This window comes from Sorex fumeus, unplaced genomic scaffold (genome assembly GCF_029834395.1).
Source record: "Sorex fumeus unplaced genomic scaffold, SorFum_2.1 ptg000030l, whole genome shotgun sequence".
Lineage (NCBI taxonomy): Eukaryota > Metazoa > Chordata > Mammalia > Eulipotyphla > Soricidae > Sorex > Sorex fumeus.
The window spans coordinates 21,855,925-21,875,848 of record NW_026606087.1 but is presented as its reverse complement, the minus strand read 5'-3'; the positions used below and the strand labels follow the sequence as shown (position 1 = coordinate 21,875,848).

At 50.2% G+C, this 19,924-nt stretch overlaps 1 protein-coding gene across 2 annotated transcripts in view; it reads left to right on the top strand.

Moving 5' to 3' along the window:
• Positions 1–19,924, top strand: part of TENM4 (teneurin transmembrane protein 4) — a 371,175-nt gene that overhangs the window by 236,548 nt on the left and 114,703 nt on the right. Inside the window, exons 12-13 of one of the 2 annotated variants that reach the window (XM_056115823.1) lie at positions 8,203–8,388; positions 15,373–15,399. In XM_056115823.1, the coding sequence (XP_055971798.1) occupies positions 8,203–8,388; positions 15,373–15,399 (213 nt within the window). The remainder of the gene's footprint in view (positions 1–8,202; positions 8,389–15,372; positions 15,400–19,924) is intronic. The other variant, XM_056115822.1, reaches the window with a different exon arrangement.

Below are 19,924 nucleotides of genomic sequence, written 5' to 3'. Positions count from 1 at the left end.
GCCCCGAGGAGTCTGACAGTGACAAAGGGGGCCTGCAGGGGCAGAGATGGGGCAGAACCTCAAGTGTCCCCACAGGGCCTGAACGACAGTGCGTCGGCTAAGGCACTCACCTTGCATGCAGCCAACCTAGTTTAAGTACAATTCCCAGCATCTCATATAATCCTCTGAGCACCAACAGGAGTAATTCCTGAGTGCAGGACCAGGATTAGGCCCAGAGCATCACTAGACGAACCCCAAAACACAAATTAAAGGGTCCCATGCACCCTGGTGCATGGGGATGCACAGGGACTTTGGGACCCCGTGTCATAACTTGCTTTTCAAGCTCTCTCTCCACTTGGCCTGGTTTACACTCTAACTCCACTTGGGGGACCTTCTAGAATTCAAACAAACATCCTTCTGAGCTTCCCATTTCTTCTCCTTTACTCTGCTAAAGAGAAAAGCAACATTCTTCTCAGAAGTAATAATGGTCATGACTGAGCTAATAGGGAGCCAGAGAGCACTGTCACGAAATGATGTCACAGCAAGCACAACCCAATACTGGAAAGAGATCAGCTGAAAGTAGCCACAGGGTTATTAAAAAAAAAAAATTAAACCTCTATACACATAGCAGTCGCATTAGTGCTAAATTTTGAAAGTGGTAATTCGGTTTTATTTACAAGGCAACATATAATCACATTTAAATTTGAGGGAGCAGAATTTAATTCTTATTAATGACGGAAAGACGGAGTGATGCTTTCAATACCCGAGAAATTGTCTTCTGTTCATGGATGGGAGAGACAATTAGATTCAGCACTGAGTGTTCTCCCTATTACGAGTCTCATTTGTGGAGCCTGGAGTGAGGTCTCACGAAGAAGCTTGAGCGTCAGCCGCGGGATAAAGCCCTGACATCCAATTAAACATTCAAAGGAGGTGATGGGGCTGAGCTGTTTCAGTGTCGGTATGTGGCGGGGCGTGGGGGGAGGGGGGACTCTGGTTAGGGTGTTGTCCAGTACTGGACATTTGCTGCCCCCTCCCCCCGGCAAGTGATGGCCACCAAACCAAGCTGAACGTAATAAATGGTGGAGACAGGGAAGGTGCAGAGGGGTCAGTGACTGGGAAGTCCTGGATGAAGATTCCACCAGGAGTTGGTCAATTTCTAACATTTCGTCAAAGACCGGGAAATTGGGCCCAGACAGGCATTGCGCTCAATACTGCCAGAGTTAAAGGTTGATAAATCAGAAGTTGGCAGCTTAGTAATTTAGTAGCATTTCCCCGACAGCCCCAGAACGTTTTCTTTCCATCAGAATTGGAGCTTGTCAGTATGCAAATGTGAGCCCTCCCGAAAGGGCCCCGGCGCTCCGCTCCGTTCAGAGGCGCCGGGTGATGTCTCAAAGCAGAATCTCCAGTTGTCTTCCCACGTCAAGCTGCTGGTTGGATAACTTGTAATTTTAAAATAATAACTGCTTTTTCGAAGGAAAGTTTTGCATTTTCTAGAACTCCTTGTATGCGCTTCATGATTTATAATCAGACAACAAATATGCTTGCCTCTTCCATCGCAAAAGGAGCTATTCCCAGGAAACTGGGATTCAGAGCGTTTGAGCGATTTGCCCAGAGACAGTCTGGAAAACCCAGGTCTGAACCCAGCCCTCACTGGCTTGGGGCCACTTTTGCCCCTGTGGGCTGGTACCACAATTTGGCCAAGATTTACACGAATTCAATTGTATGAAGGACAACCTCATTAGGTGACCCTGGCAAGTGGCTCCTGACTGGCACCCCTTCGGAATCGAGCATTGTGTTGAGTGGGTGTGAGCAGCATGGCCGATTGGAGGAAGTGGGATTTTAGGTGGGTGTCGAAGGTTGGATTTGAATTGGCAGAGAGCACCCCCAGGAAAACCCCCTAAAAAAAACCATGTGTGATGTGAGGCACTTCTCACATCACTTATTTAAGCCCCGTGTGACTCTGGGCTATGGGTATCTTTGCCCTGTTTTGCCTGTGGAAAAACTAAAGCACAGAAGAATGAAGCTACTTGCCCAAATCACACAGTTCAATGCATGACTGGCAGGTGCCCGGGTCACTAGATAACTGGGTAGAACTGGATTGATGGGTTAGAGAGATAAAACAGTGGGTAGGACACTTGCCTTCCATGTAGCCGACCCAGTTACAATCCCCAGCATCCAATATGGACCCCTAGGCACTACCAGGAGTAGTTCTTGAGTGCAGAGCCAGGAGTAACCCCCAAGCATTGCTGGCTGTGGCCCAAACCCTTTCCCCAAATCATGAACTGGATTAATTGTGTGGATAGATGAACACGTGGAGTATGAACAGATAAACAAAAGGAAGACTAAAAATATAAGTTTTGGATCAGGATAAGGATGGAGATACCAATGCTGGTTACAGTTTAGGGGGCGGAGTGATAGTACTATGAGTAGGGCACTTGCCTTACAAACAGCTCATCACAGTTCAACCCCCAGTATCCTCCATGGCCCACCAACCATCAACAGGAATGAGCCCTAAATGCAGAGTCGGGAGTAAATCCTGCGCAACACCAAGTTTGTCCAAAAACAAAACAAACATCCCCTGCATTTAGCTGGGCCATAATCTAATATACTAGAGTGAGATAACAATGTCAGATTACATCTGAGGTTTTACAAAAACCCATAGCCCACAATTCTCAGATGCAAACACTGTGTTCATTCTTAGCCCTCTTTCATTTCATGAGCAAGTCACATAATCTCCCCAGGCTGTTCCTCGGTGAAAGCATGGGCGAGAAACTCACGCTGCAGGGCTGTGGTGAGGCTCCAGTGAGATCATGTGTGTCACTGGCAGGGTGCTCCCTTTGCTCCTTGCTCTTCTGTCAGAGGATGACTGCTTCAGGTTGGCGCAAAGTTGTTTCAGGACTTAGTGAATTTCCCGTTTGGGTCCAGACACACTAGCAGTGAAGCAGCAAATCCTAGAGGGAATCCTGTAGACTTACTTAACCCCCTTATTAGAATTTCTTAAAGTTCCTCCAAGAACCTCAGGTCCTAAGCAAACTAGTTTTCCCTATTATTCTTTTCTAGCTAAATACAGACCTATTAAATAGCTTCCCAGGAGGTCCTAAGGGGCTCAGCTGTTTCCACATTCCTGGAACTTTAGAAATGATGTCACTTGTGTCTGATCCTTACTGGGCAGGAGCAAATGTCCACCATAGCGTGTGTTCCACTCTATCCTTCCTAGGGGATCGTTTGAAGCATCTTTCCAAGTGGAAGAAATGTAGTGAGGAAATTCTAAGTCAGCCTCTCCCTGTGGGGGTGGGCCACCTCCCTTCCCAACTATTTTCGTGGCCAGGATTGCAAAATAAGTCCAGGGAAATTAAAGCAGCATAAAGACAGGTTCCAGGCTCCATCCAGACTCCTATGGGGATTAATGTTTAATGAGAAGAGCCTGGGGGAGCTTGTCCCTCGGCATGGACAGCTTGGAGCACAGCTGCACATAGCAGGCGCTGTCGCTCACCCTCACCCTGCAGGGAACCCACACCCAGGCATTGTACTTTCCCCTCATCCTGCCCTTTCCCTCGTTCACTGTGTCCACCTGCCTCAGTGGACACCATCCAGCGGAGGAAGAGATGGATGGGGCACAGATGGGGCAGGGAGAGCAAGAACAGGAGGGAAAGGTGTGGTGAGCAGAAGCCTGACACACTTGAGAAGTACTGGCTGGGGATGGGCAGAGAGGAGCGTCTTTTCAGCACAGCCCCAGAGAAGGCGGATGCCCAAAATGAATGTATTTACTCCAATCCGTTGCGTACAATGTGACTCTGAAGTCGTGCCCTCTAATATGACACCTTTGCTAAGGAGTGTTTATTGTCTGTTTGTTTACTTAAGCTCATTTGTTCTTTGTGTGTGGGTGTGTGTGTGTTCTTTCAGAAATTTTATTTTATTTCAAAAATACCAGCGAGGGGCTGGAGCAATAGCACAGCGGGTAAGGCGTTTGCCTTGCACGTGGCCGACCTGGGTTTGATTCCCAGCATCCCATATGGTCACCTGAGCACCACCAGGGTAATTCCTGAGTGTAGAGCCAGGAGTAACCCCTGTGCATCTCCAGGTGTGACCCAAAAAGCAAAAAATAAATAAATAAATAAATAAATACTGAGATTAACTGAGACCCAATGAACTAGTATTAACTGATCTCTCATTCCCCCTCTACCTCTCTCTCTCTCTCTCTCTCTCCTTTCTTTCCCTTCTCCCTACTCTCTCACTCCAAGTCTCTCTCTTAAAAAAAAAAGTGAAATTCTATTAAGAAGAAATTCACCTTAGGTAAAAGGACATGTAAAACATAAATGAACAGAGAAATATATCTTATAGTAATACTGACCAAAAGGTAGCACTGTCTGCACCACTGTTCTCCTGTTGTTCATCGATTTGCTAGAGGGGGCACCAGTAATGTCTCCATTGTGAGACTTGTTGTTACTGTTTTGAGCATATCGAATACGCCACGGTGAGCTTGCCAGGCTCTGCCGGGCAGGCGGGATACTCTTAGTAGCTTGTCGGGCTCTTCGAAAGAGACGAAGGAATTTAACCCTGGCCGGCTGCGTGCAAGGCAAACACCTTACCCGCTATGATATCACTCCAGTCCATGACCAAAATGTAATAGAATTATATTTTTTAATGGAACTACCATATGGTCTCAGCATAACTCATTTGTTCTTTTGAAAAATATTTATTGAAAGTTTACGTGGTGCCAGGCCTGGGACCTGATGCCAGGGAGCCAGATAAATACAAAGCCTTTACTCCCAAGAGAAGCCAGGGCCCAGGGGAGGCAGCAGGGCCGGGGACTGGACCATCTGGGAGAGCCACACAGAGAGCCAGAAACTTGGCACACATGTCCAGGAGCACAGGGACACATGAATTTTCACCTGAATTTTGAAGGAGGCCAAGACTCTGGATAGAAACAATTTCCAATTTGGTTTTGGTGGCTTGAGTGCTGGTGGTGAGCTTCCTCCTCAAGCACCAAGGTCACCTCTGGAAAGTCAATCAGAGGTCCTTCTTGTCAGTGTCTTGGTGTGGCAGCCAGTGTGAATGTGGCGTGGTCTGTAGCCTCACCCCTCCTTCTGTGTCCTCTCGGGTGGGGGAGAGTGGCACTTCTCCCCATCCAGGAGTGAAGAAATCTGGCTCCGAGAGTTCAGCCATGCTCCCTGGGACCCAGGGTAAGGAAGCCGGGGCGTCCGGAGCTGGGCATCCTCCCTGTGCACCGTGTGCTCTGTCAGACTCAGAAGACCCCAGTTCCGCTCTCCACCCTGGAGTTGGAGAGTGCCACTATCGGTCCCCTGAAAGCCCAGCGGCACCATCACAGGGTCACCAGTATGGGCTGTGTGACCTAAGTCAGGAGACTCCCCAGCTGGTCTTTGCTGTCCATCTGTGCCTGTCCCAGAGAAGTACGAATGGGCAAAGAGCTGGGCCCTGGCTGGTACCGGCTCTGGGCTCTGGGCTTCACTTGCACCCTGCTGTACAGATTCTGTGTGTGCGCCATGCTGGAGTGTCAACCCCTCCACATCAGGCCTGAATCACACCATCCCTCACCCCTACCATGTTCCCACGACCTACACTCCAATCCAGAAACCCAATGAACAGGGGTTGCTCCTACAGGGATGCTCTGTGGCCTCTGATCCCTCTCCCACCTACCAGCAGGGAGAATTGGGGACTGCAGAGGTACCAAGTTCCCGGTTCCCCAAAGCCCTGCTCCAGAGCTGTCTTGTAGCCCTTGTCCTGTTTTGTCACCTCAGTGTCTAAGCAAAAAGGAGAAGGGAGGATAAAGCAAGTCCTTTGATTTCAAGGACCTCCCAGAGCCAAATGCATTTGGAAAAAAAAAAATAGTAATAACAACGGGACTGCAACTGGAGCCATAGCTCAAGGGGCAGGCTGGGGTTTCTTCCCCCGAGAAGCCTGGGTCGCTCCCTGGGAGGAGACCATCTGCAGAGGAGACGCAGCCGGGCGGCTTGTGTTACCATCAGTCAGCACCCCATAAACATCAAGGTCGCCCTGTTCAGGCCCCTTGCATTAACTGTGTAAGAGCTCACAACCCAGCCTGTAAAAGGATGCTGGGGGTGGGGGTCGGGGGGGTGCCCAGCCCTAATCACGCTGCGCACAGCCTCTGGATGGACCCTCCGCAGTCCGCAGGTGAGAAAAGCCAGGCCGAGTGTCTGGCTCCTCTCCCTCCTCCAAGTCCTTCCGTTTCAAATGCCCAGGCTCTGACACAAATGTGCAAAATGGCTGCAAGACCTGCAGGAAGAACCAGGAGATTCTGCCCAAGGAGAAGCAAGTGTGTTCTCTGTTGTAGACTTGGCTTCCTAACCTGTTTCCTGGCATGGTGGGAGACTGTTAAGACAGAGGGAAGGGCCGTGTGTGATCACGTGGCCTGTTGCTTCCTGGGGTCTGCTTTCTAAGGGGGTGGAAAAGACAGTAGCCTGGTGTTCCCACAGCATGATTTAGCTACTTGTGTGTAAACTGTAAACCTCGCTGTGTGAACTCGGCCAAAAGTGGCTTTCCTCTGTGTGACCTTTGATCAAGTACAAACCTCCTGAGAGTCATGAAGTGGGGGATTACTACTACCATTTTGCAATACTGCAAAGTGAAGTTCAGGGAATTCCATCCTTTGCAATTTGCAGATTCGCTGACTGCAAAGGGGCAAAGCCAAGGCCAGACCCCCGACTTCCTTCCATTCATGATATCTAGGCAAAATGGAGCGGCAGTAACATCAGTAGATAACTTGGGTATCCCTTGGGATTCAGGCTCAGTTGTGATTAGGTTGGATTCTGCATTCTGGCACAGAGAGCGTCTCTTGTTGACTCTATGTCCTCACGCAAGGAAAACGCCCTCCCCACTGCACTATCTCTGTGGCCCCTCTTTTTTCATTTTTTTTTCTTTTTTGCCACGTCCAGCAGTGTTCAGGGATTATTCCTAGTTCTGCACTGAGACATCAGCTCAGGGGACCCTATGGGATGCCAGGAACCCAACCCAGGTCAGCCGTGTGCAAGGCAAATCGTCCCCACTGTACTTTCTCTGACCCTTCACGGATCTCTTGTTAAATGCTGGATGTGTTTGCTATGGCCTTCAGAACTGACCTGAGTGGCTGAGCTTCTAGGATCTCCATCTAGTTTTTTTTTTTTTGCTATAAGGAGCGGGACTGTTCGTAACTTGTAACCGTTCCGAGTAGAAAGGAGGAGAAGGGGGGAGCCCCTGGAGTCAGTTGGAAAGAAATGAAAGGCTTTGGGGTTTTCATGTGAAGCCACTTGGGCCATGAGGCACAGAGTTGAGTCAGAATTTCCATCAGAGCCCTGGCAGAGAGTGATGCTGGCTGCAGAGCTCAAGCCGTTTCCTCAAAAGCAGTTGCTTTTCGAGGCCTCCACAATCTGTGCACACAGCCGTGCTGGCCCTGAGCCCGAGGGTGGGGACTCAGGCGTGAGTTTCTGTGCCGCTGCACACAGGGGCCTTTGTGAGGGCTGGACAACTGCAGCCTGGCTGTGAAGTGGCCCCAAGTGTTGACTTTGAATCAGAAAGGCTGTTTCAGCCGTGCATGGTGGTGCGTGGTGATGAAGCAGTAGGCAGGGACCCCACGGCAGGGCTGAGCCCCCCCACCCCCACCCCAGCCCACCCAGCTTTGTTAGAATAAGGCCCAGGCAGGGAGACAGAGCCCAGGCGTGGCGTGCAGAAGGACTGGGTTCCATCCCTGACACAGCCTTAGACCCCCCCCACCACTGTCAGGAGTGACCCCATGCACCAGGCTGGCTATAGCACTGCCCAGTGTGGCCCCAAAACCAAATGATGTGAAGGAAGGGTCATATGGAAGCAGCCCCCACCCCACCCCTTCCACAGGCCTGCCAGACCCACAGACCCAGCGCTGGGCCCCCAGGGGCTCATCCTGACTTTGTCTTCACACACAACTGGTTTTTAATTAAATCCGACTTTGCCACACATCTGCTCACAAGTGTCCCCTTTGGAAGTGGCACAGAGGTGGGGACAGGCAGATAAAGGGAAGAGCAAGTTGGGGGGGCTCCAGTGAGGCCCACTTGTTGGGGGAGGGACTGGACACAGGCTGGTTCCCCGGGACTGTCCCCTCCTGCAACAGAGCACAGCAGGGGGGACATTGTTCATTTCCAGCCAGAGGCCCAGGTAGGTGTCCAGGGGTGACCCACGTTCCCACGGTGGTTTGCTGCATCCTGATCTCTCCTCTCCCCTCCTCACCTGCAGAGATCTGTGCTGCCGACTGTGGGGGCCACGGCGTCTGCGTGGGGGGCACCTGCCGCTGTGAAGACGGCTGGATGGGGGCGGCCTGTGACCAACGGGCCTGTCACCCGCGCTGCGCTGAGCACGGAACATGCCGGGACGGCAAGTGTGAGTGCAGCCCAGGCTGGAACGGCGAGCACTGCACCATCGGTAAGACGGGCAGGCGGGGGCTTCTCCTGCTTCTCCACACCCCCACCATGGCACCTCACCAACCCAGGCCAGCCCCGGGCATGTGGGAACTGGGCAGGAAAGTCCTTTCATCTGGTGACCGGATGGCCGGCATTTGCTAGACATCGCTCACAGCCAAGCTCTTTCAAACCTTTGCTCTCACACTCTGCGCTTCCCAGCCCCCAGGTAGCTGACCCCAAGGGTCAGCCCTTGCCGGGCTGAAGGAGTCTGGCTCAGTTCTAAGTGGGCTTCTCAGCCGTGGGCCAGGCCGGTGAGTCCCATCCCCCAGGTTCCTTGCCTGGAACTTGACACTGAAGCATGGCACAGGCAGGCACCTGCAGAGAGCTCAGTAGATGTGGCCGTTCTTATGCGTTGCCCAGACATGAGCTCTCCATTCATTGGCCTCCCAGACCAGAAACCCCAGAGAGGCTGGAGTCCAGGGAAACACTTCCGCCAGCCTCGGCCCACATCTGCATCCTTTAGACCTGGAAACCGCCCGCCTCCTTCCTCAGCTTCCTCCCTGTCTGGGTTTCCTCTCTTCCCCGCACGCTAGGGGGCTCCTTGGCACCAGCCCCTGCCCAAACAGCGCTGCTGGCAGCTTTCAAAACAAGCTGATCTCTCTGCTCCTTCTCTCTGCTGTTCCTGCTGCTTTTGTTGATTTTAAACACAGCCAGACATCTCGCTCCGTTTATTATCCTAGAACGAGCACTCACCAATCGCTCTTTATTGAATCCGCTGGCTCCTGTGTCTCGGCTTTAGCATCTGCCCTGCCTCTCTCTGGAGAGAAGGTCCGTGATCCTACGGCGCAGGGGCTTCTGGGAGGCAGGAGGCAGGTGTCGCTGCCAGCTCTGCAAGTCACCACCTCTTGTGTCCTTTTCAAAGCGAGAGACAGGCCCAACGCCTTTGAGGGACAAAGGGGTTTTGAACACACAGAGCTCCCTCTCTCTTTGGTATCAAGGCCATTCCCCTTGTTTTAGAGCCTAACACTAGCTTGTATTCATGGCGCCCGCCCCTGCAGCCTCGCTTGGATAATAGCCGTGCAACACCTCCCGCTTATTAGAATTAAAGACAGTGGCCCTTCATGACCGCACTTTCCGAGTGTCCCCAGAGATGGCTGTGCTCATGGCTGTGGCCTTGGAGTTCTGGGCTCCTGACAGTCGCCCCGAGAAAGCACGCTGTGTTCTTTCCTCCTTTTTGAAGACCCGAGGCTTGTAGTCACCTGAATTTCGAGAAGCAGAATTGGAAACTTGATTTCCTGAGCTTTGGTGCAGGGCTTCTCCTGGACTGCTGGCTCAACCAACAAGACAGGGCCCCTAGTTTGCTGCAGAAGCACCTGGCCCAGAGTCTTCCAGGAGGCTGTGCCTTCCAGGAGGGGCTGTCCTACAGCAGGTAGGATGCTGGTCTTACATGTGGCCAACCCAGGTTTGATTCCAGCTATCTTATATGGTCCCCTAAGTACTACCAGGAGTGATTCCTGAACGCAGAGCCAGGGTAACCCCTGAGCATTGCTGGGTGTGGCCCCCCAAACAAAAACAAAATCTCTTAAACTCTAAGCAGAGCTGTTGCCTGGCCTACAGTCTCCTTGCTTCTTCCAAAGAACCAGCCTCTAGGGCCTGCTGGGTGGCGTGTCCCCAGGTTGTCTTGAAGACCACTCTGCAGCTGTCCTCAAGAGCCTTGATGAGAAGTGGCCCTCACCAGTCCAGGTTCCCTCTCTTAAACCCTGCTTTCCCCCCACTTTCACATTTCTGCCGGACTGAGGATAGTCTGACCTTTCAGCCCTCCCACCCCCATCCCCAGCCCAGAAGTGGAGGCTTTCCCTTCGCAAACCAAACACTGAGACTCCACTCTGGGATCCATCATTTGCTTATAGAGTCCTCAACTCACCCCACTGAGTTCCCCCAAACTTCTGGGTGTCAGACTTGTCACTCCTTCAGAACAACATTCCACTCCTGAGAATGTAGAGGCTCCCCCAAGATAAGAAGTAGATACAATTAAATGCGCACAATCCAGAGGGAACATTGACAGGCACAAATGCCAGGACGGTGTCACAGGACATTGAAGAAATAATGGACTGGTCATAGTGGCTCAGATGAAACGACTTTGGCCCGAACCCCCTCCCTGCCCTGTGTGGTGCGCATGTCCCTGGCCTTGTCTGCATCTCCCAGCATGGCGTCTGGCTCTCCTAGGTCTCCTCCCATGTCCAGCCCCCCCACCCACCAACCCAGTGCTGGAGGCACCTGCCAGCCACTTTGCCAGACAGCAGGGAAGGGAGCAAGGGATGGAAGCAAAGCTGGAGAACCTTCTCTGTCTGCCCGAAGTAGGAATGAGGAGACTCTTTGCAGTCCCGTGACGAGAAGCATTCTCCTTGTTTCCTTCCAGGAAGCCCTTCTAGGGAAGGTTACTTAGGAAAAGGGAAAGCTGCTGCTGAGGACAGTTAGACATTGGCAGTGTCCAGCCTCTCCCTTGTCAAATTTTATTATTAGACGTGATCACACGGCAAGTTGAAAGACCCAATTTGGGCCCCAGGACCGAAGCAAAGTCCGAGACAGGGAGTCGAACCTGTATGTGGCATCAAGGCTGTATAGAGAACACAGGGAGCTGCGTGGCACACACTGCTGCCCCCCACCAACAGGAAGGCCCGGTCCCCAAGAGGGTCCCTCCCAGAATAAGAAACTTTCACCCCAGTGACACTTCCCAGACTAGATCCTATCAGTGGGAATGAAATAGCTTCTTTGGGAGGCTTTGTTCTACTTTTCCTTCTCGGATAGCTACTTGATTTTTCTCCAAGGTTAGATTTGCAAAGGAATAATCAATATGATAGTATTATCCTCTCTAAGGACAGTATTTTTGTCAAAAGGCAAGTCTGTATTACAGTGACCCCTCAATTCATCCTGTTAGGAATTACATGACCCTGAATCTTAGAGAAAGGTCTTGGGTGATACATGGCGGGTAGACTACACCATCCTGGGGTCCCTCTGGCAGTGGGGCTGGAGACCTCCAAAAGAAAATGCTTCCCTCTCCTCCATGGCCATCAGCGCTGTATCGGCTTGATCACCATCAGCCTGAATGGAAACCACGTGCTCCTAGAAATAACCCACAAATAACAAGGCGTTTTTCACCAGTACTCCCACTCACACATATGGGACCAGGTTTCCAGTTCAGGAGTGAAGGTAAGATGGATCTGTTTCTCCAGGAAATTGTCAGCCCTGAGTCATCAAACGCATGCTGCTGGACATCTTTTCCAGGAACTACTATGGGTCTTTTAAATCTAAGGCTTGACCTCCAGTTTCCCTAGAGAAAGGTGAAGATCATCATTAAATTTAAGACAGGGTTTCCGTTCCCTTCCTTTTCCTTTGGAAACATGCCTACTATTGGGGACCACTCCCAGGGTTATCTATTGACCTCAGTGCCCTTGTCTATAAAGTCTCAAAACGCACATGGGAAACGCCAGCTTCTGGTTACATTTGTAAACTGCCAACCTCGATGCAAAAGCTGCAGTTGTTTGAGATGCCAACTATACAAAATGATTAACTAGACCTCAGGAGAACTGCCCAAGCATACAAATCTTAATTCTTAAGTGACAGCTTCCTCTGGGAGTAAGATACTGCTCGGAGAGAGCTGTGGGAGTGGGAACAAGGCCAGACTTCACAGAGAAGAGAAATTGCAAAGAAAAGCCCACTTGGAGCTTGTCAAATTGGAGCTCTCAACTTCCTTTCCTATCATCAGCCCTCTACCAAGAGCGCACAGTCTGTTTCTGTAGGATAGCCATTTGGCTCACCCCACCCCACAGTGCCCGGTGTGACTTGATGACAGGCAGAGTCTGACAAAGAGATAGAAAAGAGACAGGGATTACCCCCAGATTACTGGAGCAAGAGCTTGACGTGTTGCTTTCTTCTGGAGATGCTGCCACACATGCTAAGGAGAATACTAGAAGCAAGTTCTGTGGTCCTGCTCAGGGAGTAGGCACTGAGCACTGACCCTCTGACCCTCTGTCCAAAGACAGAAGAATATAGAGGCTCCAGATCTTCATAGAAACGCGTCCTTTGGTTGTTGGTCATGATATTTGTAGAACCCCCACCTCCCAAGCATCACCTGGTGTAGTCGCCCTTCTTTCATCGGGATTTTACATGTCTCAGTGATGCAACTATTAGACTCAACCTCGAGCTTCCAGTAAAGGACACAGAAAGTCTCGTGCCGCAAACCTCTGCACTCATCCATGGTGGTGGGGATATGAAATATCCCCAAAAGTCTTTTGGGAACTTTTATTGACGCAGTGGAGTCAAGGCCAGGGTGATGGAGATGCTAAGGCAATCTGGGACCTTGCAGACTAACCTCCTGCCAGAGGCTCAGTCTAAATCATCAATAGCTCCATACCTCCATCATAGGGATGGAGGGGAGCGTAGAACACATTTCAGCAGAGTGCAAAGAATGAACGTGGCCCAAGAGGAATGATGCTCCTTCCTCCACCTTTATTCTGAGGTCTGGGAAGAAGTGGAGGGATTCTGCATCCTGACTGCTCCCACCACAAGGCAACTAAAAGACTTTTCATCATTTTTTCCCTCCCACTTGGTCCTTTAAAGCCAAGATGACTTTTTAAATGACTGTAATGAGGTCATATGAGCCAAGATTTTCAAACAACAAAAATAACAGCAATATGGACTTCAGAGTAGACCTTTTATACAGAAAGTCTTGCTTAATCTTGTGCCTCTTGTCTCTTTTCAATAGTGAGGGACAAAGGAGCTCTAGACCATTCCCAGGAAACTCTCAAGTTTAGCATTCATGGTACGGCATGAAGTCATTATGTGCAGATGGTTGTCTGTCCCTTGATCTGGGCTGACATAACTTGAACTTCTGAATGTCTATGTGTCTCCTGAAACCCAGAGTTGGTAGCAATCTCTGTCTGTCTCCATGTCTTTCACTGCCTGTGGTCTGAAGAAATTAGCAAGTATTTTTTTTTGAGGCTTCGAACCCACATTTTGATTGCATAGAGCCATTTATCACTCTAGAGATTGTGTTGTTGTTACTGAAATGGCACTAGAAGAGAAAGCTGCTGGCACTCTGAGTCAGCTGCTGGGCTTGACATAGACCTCTAGGGTGGCTGTAAGCTTCTTTCATTACTGGAGCCTTTCCGTCAGGAGACACCAAAGTTCTCACGGGGAGAAAATCTCATGTGGATGGTGCCCACGTGTGACAGGCTGTTTGGAGCCCAGCAAGGCTGACTGTGCAGCTCGGTCATCATCCTCGCCATGTCCAAGAGAGTTAGTGCAAGAGCCTGAGCTCTTCTGTGGCAAGGCCAAGAGTTCGTGCAAGAACCTTATGAATGTTGGCCTCCAGAAAACCATGGAATTGAAGGCTGAGAACATGTGCTGAGCCCAGAGCCCCAGGAAATGGCATGTGAGCGTTCTCGGATGGCACAGCCCAGAAAGCGACATCCAAGAAACGTCTGACCTCTACAAAACTGGTTGTTTTGAACCAAGACAGAGCAACCCAGAATCGAGAAGATGTTGGCTTTGAACAGAGGTGCGTCCTAGACTGGTCTTCATGGAAACTCCCCCCCTGCCTTGGATTTTGCTTCGGTTGCTTGCATCCTCAGCTTTGTTTCTCCGGTCCTGCAGGTTAATGAGCCACATTTCTTCACTTCCCTGTCTAGTCTTGTGGCTAGCTCTCCCAGAGTGAAGGGGTTATGTGTACGCCCAGGTCAAACCCCTTTCCAGGCGGACGCCCTGACTCAGCAGCCGGCAACCACACATCTCGTCTTGACCTGAGACAACAGGAGAAGCTGAACCAAGATCCAACCCCAGCAGCCCCTTGAGTCGAATACACAGTAACCAGCAGCAGCCCTATCTACCAGAAGATGGAGGGAGAAGAGGGCATTTGGATTTGGGTTTGGGTTATCATTATTATTTTTTTTTTAAACCCCAGAGCTTCCTGAACAGAAGTCCACTATGATCTGTCCCATCGACTTTTGATTCCTGTGTGATACAGAGCTGAGGAGTAGGCCAGCCTGGCAGACAGCAGCAGCGCCCCAGACAGCACCCCTGTCTGGCTTTTGTAGGGAGATCTGTAGGGAGTGGTTGCCTGGAGGCTGAGCCTGGAGCAGAGAGGCCTGTCCCATTTTGCACACACAGTCAGGCATCCTCATACACAGACTGTGGATTTGTCTCAGGGGACCCCTAGATCTCCACTCTCCCCAAAAAAACAGTCCATAAACTACCAAAGAATCCATGCTTCAGCATTAACTCGTCTGCTTGGAAGCCAAGCACACCCCATTCTGTCTTTTGTGTTAGCAGTACCAGAGAGGGAAGCTTTTCTTTGTTTTTGCTTGTTTTTCACGGTGACATCCATCGCTCCACACATTTTGGGGGAGATGCATGAGGAGAGATGCGACTTGCTCAGAGCCCCGAGCTTTCTGCACTGGAACCCCCAAGGGCCCCAGCAAAGAGAGAGGAGTCAAGAGCAGCAAACGTGGTCTAGTTGCATTTTGGCCCCAAACACCCTTCCATAGTGTCTGCCAGAGACACTTCCGTTAGGGCTTGTTCTCAGTTCCCGTTCCCTGGGATACCGCAGGCTGGTTCCCAGCACTGTGCCCATAAGGAAGTTGGATGGCACTGCATGGAGAGGAAGGGCAGCTCTAGCATTCCCTGAGCGGCAGGGCAGGGGTGGCCACCTTCACAGCTCCCATCCTCCTCTGGCTCCTGTTCCCCTTGTCCATGCGTCTCCCCATTCCTCCCACCATAATTCCAAATGCCTCAGTCCTTTGCGGCCCTGCTCCAGAAATGTGCTTGCTCCCTCTCCTCGCCCTCATCTCATCCTGTCCTTGGTTTCACGTCCCCCCAACCCTGGCTGGTCTGCTCCCGGCGTGGGGCACACCCACCTGGGTCTGTCCCGGGCCCCGCATGGCTGTGTGGCAGGCAGTGTCGTGCTCACTCGATCCTACCTGAAATGTCCTGTCTTTTATCTCCCAAGCGCACTATCTGGATAGGGTAGTTAAAGGTACGGTCTTCCTTCCTCTCTCCTATTGTCTTTGTGTGCGTGTTTGTGTATGAGCAGAGACGACGCGACATGTCTAGAAGGGCAGAGAGATGCCTCATCAGCATGGAGTCTCGGAGCTGCTTTCTTAGGCCCCCGCTGGCCAGGGTCTGGGGTTACAGGCAGGGGATATGGCGCACAGACACACACACACACACACACACACACACACACACACACACCACGGTGCTCGATCTGTCTGTGACGAAACATTGTGCCTTTGTCCTTCCCCTCATACATGCATACACACTTACACCCGCCACCTTCTACCTCATCTCATACCATCTGCCCATCCCAAGAGCCTCTGATCCATCAGAATTCAGGAGTGGTCCCAAAAAAAAAAGACCCCAGAGCAAGCGAAGGAAGGTTAAGAACTCTATTTTGGGGTGGAGAGATAATAGAGTGGGTAGGGCACTTGCCTTACACACGGCCAGGTTTTATACCCCAGCATCCCATGTGATCCCCCAGACCCCTGCAACGAGTGATTCCTGAGTGCAGAACCAGGAGTAACCGTCAAGCATCACTGAGTGTGGCTCCCCCCAAAAAACAAAACAAAAATCTATAGTCTGTCTGGTCCCTCCCACATCTCCAGCGCAGGGATCTCCATCTCCCCTCCACTAATGCCCGGGAATGGGGCCCCTGGCCTAGACTCTGTCAGGCCCTGGAGCAGAGGAGAGTGCAGGTCTGTATCCTCAGGGAAACACTCCCTGTCTCCCTCCCTATCAAAGGAGACCTCTCTGAAGAACTCTAAAGAACGTTTGATCTCTGAAGAACTTCCCTTGCAGGCAGAGACATACCTTTCATTTTATTTTATTTTATTTTATTTTATTTTACTTTTGGGTTTGGGGGCCATCCCTGGTAGTGCTCAGGGCTGACTCCAGCATTCAGGATCACTCTTGGCAGGGCTTGGGGGACTCTGCGGTGCCGTCTATGTTCAGCCTTGCTAGGAAGCAGGGAGCATCCAGTTTCCCTGATGGGGCTCTAGGATAGTGAGATCTGTGTGCTTCTAGGAACTCTGCACTCCCCAAGGAGAGCTACTGTACGAGACTCATCTTCTGCTTCCCAAACCTCCCCGAGAGTCTGACCCAGAATCTGGGCTCGGTGTCTAGAAGTGCCTACATTAGATTCTGGCCTGAATCCAAATCCTGGATCCGCCCTTAAGAACCCCCTGAACTTGGGAAAGTGATTTCTTCTCCAAGTCCTGTTACAGGAGTGTGGTGACTTAGGGGATGGTGTGAGGGCCAGGGCAAGTAACTGTCTGCTCGGTATAAGGGCGGGAGTGACAGTCACGGAATCCAGGTGTGTGACTGTGTTATTTTGCCAACATAGTCTCCCCTGTCTCCTCCTATCCAGGGCCATCTTTTGAAGAAGGATTTTTATCATATGCCCAATTTTTGAATTTTTCAGGGAAGGCCAAATTGATTTTTAATCATTGAGAGCTACTGCTATTTAAGGTTTTCTGAGAAGGGTTTTCAGGGGGAACATAAAGGGTGAATTGCTTTTGAATTTGGAAGTCGCCATGGAAAACAGCCAAGGTGTTCCTTGTAGATCCAGCACATGAATATCTAGTGCTGAGAAGCAGGTTTTCTCACACATCACATGCTGGCTTTGGAGTGAGAATAAATTCATTCCCACAAGAGGCCAGCCTCTCTAAAATGGGCATTTCATAAGGCACTGTAGCAGAGGAAACAATGGGTGCATTAAATGTAATAATTTCACCATCTATTGGGTGGAATGTTTTCTCTTACTATGTGATCTTTTGTCACATCAGTGAGTTTTAAGCGAATTCTGTGATTTTTTTTTGGTGGCCTGGAGCAATAGCACAGCGGTAGGGCTTGCCTTGCACGCAGCCAGCCCGGCCGACACGGGTTCAATTCCTCCACCCCTCTCGGAGAGCCTGGCAAGCTACTGAGAGTATCTCACCCACGGCAAAGCCTGGCAAGGCACCCATGATGTATTCAATATGCCAAACACAGTAACAACAAGTCTCAAAATGGAGACATTACTGGGCCCACTCGATAATCAACGGGAGGACAGTGTTCTTTGTTGTTTTTTTTTTTAAGAGAGCAGGTGCAATTATAACTTTATGGGGAAAAGAAGTTGAGTGGCTAGTGCTGGGTCACCCTTGCAAGCAAACAGCAGAGTCAGGATTGGAGCCCAGTCTGAATTTCTTACCCCCTTCCTCTGTCACTAAGTGTCACCAGGAAAGGACCTTCTTTTCCAGACGTCCTCCTCTGCACCAAATCTCTGAAGCTGGTTCCCTCACCAAGAAGTGGTCAGTGTTCTCTCTCTTTACTTTGAAAAGAGCACCAGACCTTTGCTTGGATTTGGTCAGTGAATCATAATTAGCTTTAAAAGACAAAGGTTTCTTGCCAAAATCTGAACCAAGTTTCCTCTGGTTGGCTTTCTGATATAATGTGTACTAATTCCCAGAATAGAATGCAGAGCCATATGACAAGCATGCCCAGGTCTCTTCAGGGTAGATTATTTTGCATGTCACAGACAAGGGAGTTTGTGTTCTTTGCTTTCCAGTTGGTACGGTGCTAAGGAAACAATCCACTCCGCAAATATGTTCAACACTTTTTGCTGTTGTTTGAGGGCCACATCTGGTGGTACTCAGGGCTTACTCCTGGCTCTGTACTCAGGGATTGTTTCTGGTGGTGTTCGGGGAACTGCATGAGGTACCAGAGACCAAACCGCCTGGTCGGCTGCATACAAGGCAAGTGCCTTATTGACTGTACTTGCTGTTCACCCTATGTAAAAATCACTTTTGCTTGTTTGCTTTTTGTTTGGGGACCACACTACAGTGCTCAGGACTTATTACTGACTCTGTACTCAAGGCTCACTCCTGGAGGACTCAGGGGAACCCAAGGGATGCTGGGAATCTAACCTGAGTCAGACGCATGCAGGTACCCTGTTTGCTGTACTATCTCTCTGTTCAATCCTCTGTTAAACTTTCAAGTGCCAGGAATTATGAGTGCCACACAATAGAGTGGTTCTTGCTAATGGGTGTCCGCCACATGTGATGAGATTTTCACCAGGAATAATATCCAGGGGCACTTAGCAAAAAGACCTCCCCCAACCCCCATCATCTAGTCAGGGTCTCATAGACCAAAATTTTCAACTTTAGTATAAGCCTTTCAGAAAACCACCAAAGGTTCTCCATAGCAGGATGATGAGTTGATGACATCCATGATCTGGGAGAATCTATCACCTAACTGTCGAAATAGTCAAGGAGTAGAGGCATGGAGCAGCAAGACCAATTAGGAGACTGTGGCTCTGTCATGCCGGAGGGAGGTGGTGACCTTATCTAGGTGCTGACTGCAGGTGGGACAGTCTAAGAAAGAGACAAAGAAATGGGGCGTTTTGATATTTGATAGGTGTATTGCACAGCCTCTTTGCCACTTGAACTAAAAAGAAATGCCTTCAAGGGCTCAGCAAGCCTTCTGGTCCCACCTGATGCTGGGCTAGGGGAGGGCTTCTGCAGAGACTTCAACAGAAGCTTGAAGATAAAGCGGTCCCTTGTCATTTAAAGGGCACCGTGTCTTTGGAAAAGATTAGCCCTTCTCTAAGCCTTAAAATTACATTATTTTGGCTCTCGCAAATGGCTGGTACGAGTCCTTCCAGAGGGAATTGTGAATGTCACTTGGACTCTCTGAATTATTGATGAGTTTCAGGCTGTGGAATTAATGAGCTTCCGAGTGGGTGAGGATGGACATATTGCTTTAAGAAAGTCAGCAAGTGGCAGGGAGAAGAGGGGCGTGGAAGCTGCTGGCTAGTAGGGGTATGATTATCTCAGAGGAAGCCTCATCCCACCCACTGCTGCTCAGCACCCTCTGAAAGCCATAGACCCAGGCAGGCTTCAGGAAGGTACTTGGTTCGTTTGGAGACACTGACTATAGACAGTGTTCGTGCGATTTCCCTCAGAGTTTCCCTTCCCTGAGAACACCTGCTCCTTCCGGGACTGCACTTGGCTCAGAGGAGCTCTTAAGAGCAGGGTTCCCAAAGTGGACTCTATGAACTGCTATATTCCACACTATTGTAAATGTTTATGAGGGAAAAAGAGTTCTGATATCAAATTGGAAAATGTTCCAATAGTCAATTTCATGTATGTATTGGGCCAGTGAGAATTTCATGTATCAATTCCAGGTATTTCTTAGACCGGTGGGCCTTGCATGTGGCCCATTCTGGTCCAATCATAGGCACCATATATGGTGTCCAGACACCTCCAGGTATGATCCCTTGAGCACAGAGCCAGAAGTAAGCCCCGACCACTGCCAGGTGTGGCCCACACCACCCCCTTTCATGTATAACACATTTCTGTAAGACTTCTTGGAGCCTTTGCTATATGTCAGTGTGACTTTCTAGAATAAGAATATAGGATGTAGTGTTTTCCGAACTGATTTGATCCCAGAAGCTTGTTTTTCAATGATGTTTCCACTAAATTCACTTTGAGAAGCATTGTTTGAGACACATTCACATTTTCCCT